Source organism: Buceros rhinoceros, unplaced genomic scaffold (assembly GCF_000710305.1).
Source record: "Buceros rhinoceros silvestris isolate BGI_N320 unplaced genomic scaffold, ASM71030v1 scaffold8920, whole genome shotgun sequence".
In the NCBI taxonomy this organism is placed as follows: domain Eukaryota; kingdom Metazoa; phylum Chordata; class Aves; order Bucerotiformes; family Bucerotidae; genus Buceros; species Buceros rhinoceros.
The window spans coordinates 9826-14304 of NW_010388997.1; the positions used below are offsets into that span (position 1 = coordinate 9826).

The following is a 4479-nucleotide window of genomic DNA, read 5'->3' on the forward strand; positions in this document are numbered from 1 at the left end:
GAGTGTAAAAGTAAAGTATGGGAGATGCGGAGTAACTGTGAAAGTGTTGGTGACGGTTGAGATTGACTTTTTCCCAACTTTTGCCCAACAGTGACTTCCTTGAAGTTGCTTTTGTTTGTTACTTGCAGAGGAGTTTGGGCTGTCTGGTGTCAGAAGTGTAATCAGACTGTTAGGACAAGGAAGGGAAAGTGGTTCTCCTAGCCTGAAAGTTCTTGTAATTGAGCAACTGGAATCAATGATTTGGTTACTAACTAAACAGTAGTATTGAAATCCACTTTTTAAAGTGTCATAGGAAGAAAAAGGTCTCTAGAGTATTTGTTGACATACCTGATGCTTTTGGTTTAAGAATTAAATTACTCTTGTAGACCAGAGCATTGGAACAGCATCCAGGAAAGCTGGGTCTTGGTATGGCTCCCTGCAGGTTTACCCTTTGAGCATGACAAGGTGCCTAACTGCTCTAATTTGGTCTTCTCAGTAAGAAACATGTTAAGATTACTGAACCATCTCATGAGGCTGTTCTGAAGATACCTTAGGGCCTTTTGGGCACCTTTGTATTCAAACAGCTGAAATTAAAAATATAGAAATGTTTTTCATCTCCTTGTCACCACAACTTGATATAGCAAAAAAGCGTAGCTGTACAGGAAAACAGCATGGTGTGGTCTGATAAAAAATCATTCAGGCTGGGTTTTCCACTCAAAGAAAGGATTGGAAGGAGCAGAAATTGCATTAATGGCTTATTACGCCTCTGCTTATGCCAGAAAAATATCATCTGAATTTGTATTTATTATAAGATGAAAAAGTAAATCCTGTATCTGTATGTTTATCCTAATGATGATCTTCATTTAATGTACTGGCTTTTCTTTCACACTTTTGTTTTAGATCTTGTTGCTAATGCTACTAGACAGGTGCTTAATTCAATTATTGGCTTTAAGCAATTACATAACATGTTTGTGATTAATGTCAAGGCTTGGGTTTAAAAATCAATTTGAACAAACCTGCTAATAACAGAACTGATTAAAAAGATCCTCTTTTAAACTAAAGGCTACAGTAGAAAATGAAAATAAACCTAATTCCTTGCTACCAATAGTTTTCATACATTGGTTTGCTACATTGTCTTGAGTAGTCAGTTAGCTGATTTTGTTTTATTTCCTACTTGGCTACCAAATAACACTTTCATGTATTCTAAATACTATTGTAGAGGTAATTTATTTACATTTACTAACTATTGATTGTTTTGAAACACTGTCTGCTTTGTTTGGGTAAAATCACTGGTGTGATTGATTTGATCTATGTGCAGAACTGGCACCAGAACTTACAGACTCCGAGGCTGCCTTTTCAAGCCAGAGCTCTTGAGTAAGAGATCTTTGGAGAGAAATCCTGTCATTCTATATCCTGTGTGGAGTATCTGAATGTTATTCTTGCTGGGTTTTTAGGAAAGGTGAAGGCTGTGATAACCTGAGGAAAATCCTTTAAGTGTAGAATCTAGCATGTACTTGAAGAGCTGGAATTAGCATTTTTGCGTGAAATTCTGCTTTTAAGAAGTAAAAAAATCTCTCTGTGTTATTTGCCTTTATGTTTCATGAGGGACACATCACAAGACTGTTGTGTTCCAAGTGCTAGGTTATTTTTATTTAGACACTTTTTTTTTTTCTTCTTTTTTAGTATACATGTCTGTTTTGGTTCCAGGCCTTTAGAACCAGAATAAAATATTGAAGCTTACAAGTTTCATAAAATGATAGTAACTGTCCAGAACAAGTTCATATGGAAAAGTTCCTGCAGGAAGGGGAGACTTATTTTGGGGTCTCATTGGACATCAGCAACACTATTTTACTGTGTTGTATTTTTGAGTGGAAATACCGCTGCCTGCTCTGCTTCCTGCTGTATTGTTTCTGGTAGTGTACTGGCTCTTGTTAGGAGCAAACCTACTAGGTTAAACCCCTGAAGAGCCTCAGTGATGGGGCTTGGTTTATGAATTCGAGCAAGAGTTAGGTGCCAAAATCCTCAGTTTCGCCAAAGTGGTGGAAAGTTTAAACACAAACAAGAACAGAAGTTTGAGTTTATAGGTTTTCTGAAGAAAACTTGGGCTTCTACAAATGTTTTAAGTGCCACATTATTTTTAGTATTAAGTGGAAATTGTTCTTGCTTGTGTGTATGAAACTAACATTTTATGACCAATAAATGTGGCCTAAAAGTGAAGATGCATGAAATTAATTAGGTTGCATTTAGGTTCTCTTCAGCTTGGACTGGTATCTTCTGCGTGACTTTGCATGGAAATTTATCAGCCCAGCCACACTGCCTAATCTCATGATGAAAAAGAAAAGGTGTTAAATATTGGTCAGCCTAAATATGCATGTTTCATCATCCTTCCTTGGGCCTTATGCTCTCTGATACTGACTCTTCAGCATGAACATTTTGGATTTTATGGAGTGCTGCAAATTCTGTATTCAACTTGAAGTTGGAAGTTTTTATATGACACCTAAGAATTGAGACTTCATTAAAATATCCTGATCTTGCACATATGATTTTATATATATGTATATGAGGAATGTTTTCTATGTTTATAGAACATTTGAGATCAAATGTATTGAGATGAAATTGATAAGAAATAAGCCATTAATTCCAGCTGTCAGTTTAATTTATAATACCCCTTCGGAAAGTTAAGCCGGAGCCAAAGAGCTGGGTAGAATTAGAAATTGCTTTGTATGTTTCAATTCACTGCTGACTATTTAGTTAAAGTCTGCTCTACAGATTATTACTGAATATTGTTTTCTACAATCAGAATAGATGAGATGGGATGACTTTTGGGTATCTGGTAATTCCATTGATTAAATTCAGAGGCTTTTCTTGTGATATATGTGTGACGTTTCAAAGTGAAAGCAAGTGATTACATAGGAATAAACTGTAGCTATCCCTTGTGAAGACCTTTAACTGATAGCTTCGGACCCTAATTGAAAGGCATTTCTCTACCAATGCCATATTGCTCCACTGAGATCAGTAGGAGGTGAGTAAATAATGTTTCAGGTGCCTGCAGCAACCAAGGAGAGGTATTTTTTTATCTTCTTAAAGTAAGTTGGAAAAATTTTAAAAGGCAGGTAAGGGATTCTTCAGCTGTGCTAAAACACAATTCCCAAACCAACAGCACCATATAGGGAATGCTCCATGACCCAGTGGGCCAGTCATTAGTGGGCAGCTCAGCCCTGATTTATAACTCCTTTTGATTTTCTGTACCTCTGTGCCATCTAATTGCATTTAAGGCCCCACATGGGTACTCCACGTGGTAAAGATAAATCAAATAAGCTTTTGAAAGGTATATTCTGCCTCTCACGGTTTAATGCATTTGACTGCATATTCAAGAATACAAGTTCTTGAATAGTGTTGTCATTAAACCCTGAAATTAAACTATTTAATATCCCTAGATACAGGTTTGGCTTGTAGATTTAGGCAGTCAGTTCAGGCTTTGTAATTCTGCTGAGTGAACAGTATTTAAAAGAACAAGAATGATTTTATTAAACATAGAGGCTCATGGTAAATAAACCTTTAAACATGTATATATATGCACACACATGTATATACACATATACATATATATACACATACTACACGTGTGCGTGTGAACGCCCACGAGTCTGTGTAAAAATAAATAAAATAGTTTTTTCAGCCAAGAGTTGCCAAAACCACACAGCTAGAGGAACTATGCTCATTTGCAGAAAGTTATTTAACATCAGTTTTACTATTTTCTTGTAATAAAATGTATGAATCGTGTTTGGAATTGAAATCCAGAAATGTCTGTCTAGAATTATTCCTTCTAAGCATTAATAATATTAATTTTGTTACTTGCTTGTTGACTTAAGGCTTTGTGAAAGTTTTGATAAATTGTTTATATATTGCAGAGTAACAATTTTACTGATAAAGAAGGAATACTTCTTAGTATTTCTGAGCAGTTTAGGTAAATTCATCCTTGCTTTAATTACCCTTTTGATTTACATGTCTCTTCTTTACTTTTACTTGCTAGCTTGAGCAGATGGAACTTGAAGTTCGAGAGATCCCACCTCAAAGCCGAGGAATGTACAGCAGTCGAATGAGAAGCTACAAACAAGAAATGGGGAAACTTGAAGCTGATTTTGTGAGTTTTTAACGTATGACATAAAGAAGGCACCTATGAGAATTTTTAAAATACAATAGTGCAGTTATTCAGGCAACTGAGAGGGTATTTTTGACTAGAGTGAGAGATGAGTTCTGCGTGTATCTTGCTGTATTTATGGACAGATGAAAACCAAACTGGAGAAGAGAAGCTTTTGGTTTGTTTTTCTTTTTTTGTAGCAGTCTCATACCAATATTCAAGTTGCTACCCTTCTGTCCCTTCACCCAGGATCCATATTGTTTCTGTGCTATTAAACATTGTGGGCGTTCATGCTGTAGGCAAAATAGTCAGCATTTAATCCTGTTTCTCAAGGAGTGACTGGTAGAACATCAGAATTA

General features: G+C 36.0%; 1 protein-coding gene across 1 annotated transcript in view; it reads left to right on the forward strand.

Moving 5' to 3' along the window:
• Window positions 1-4123, forward strand: part of LOC104490149 (vesicle transport through interaction with t-SNAREs homolog 1A-like) — a gene marked incomplete at its 3' end in the record, with an annotated part of 13908 nt that extends 9785 nt beyond the window's left edge. The window contains exon 3 of the mRNA XM_010132400.1: window positions 4013-4123. Within this exon, the coding sequence (XP_010130702.1) occupies window positions 4013-4123 (111 nt within the window). The remainder of the gene's footprint in view (window positions 1-4012) is intronic.
• Between the last annotated feature and the right edge of the window lie 356 nt (window positions 4124-4479).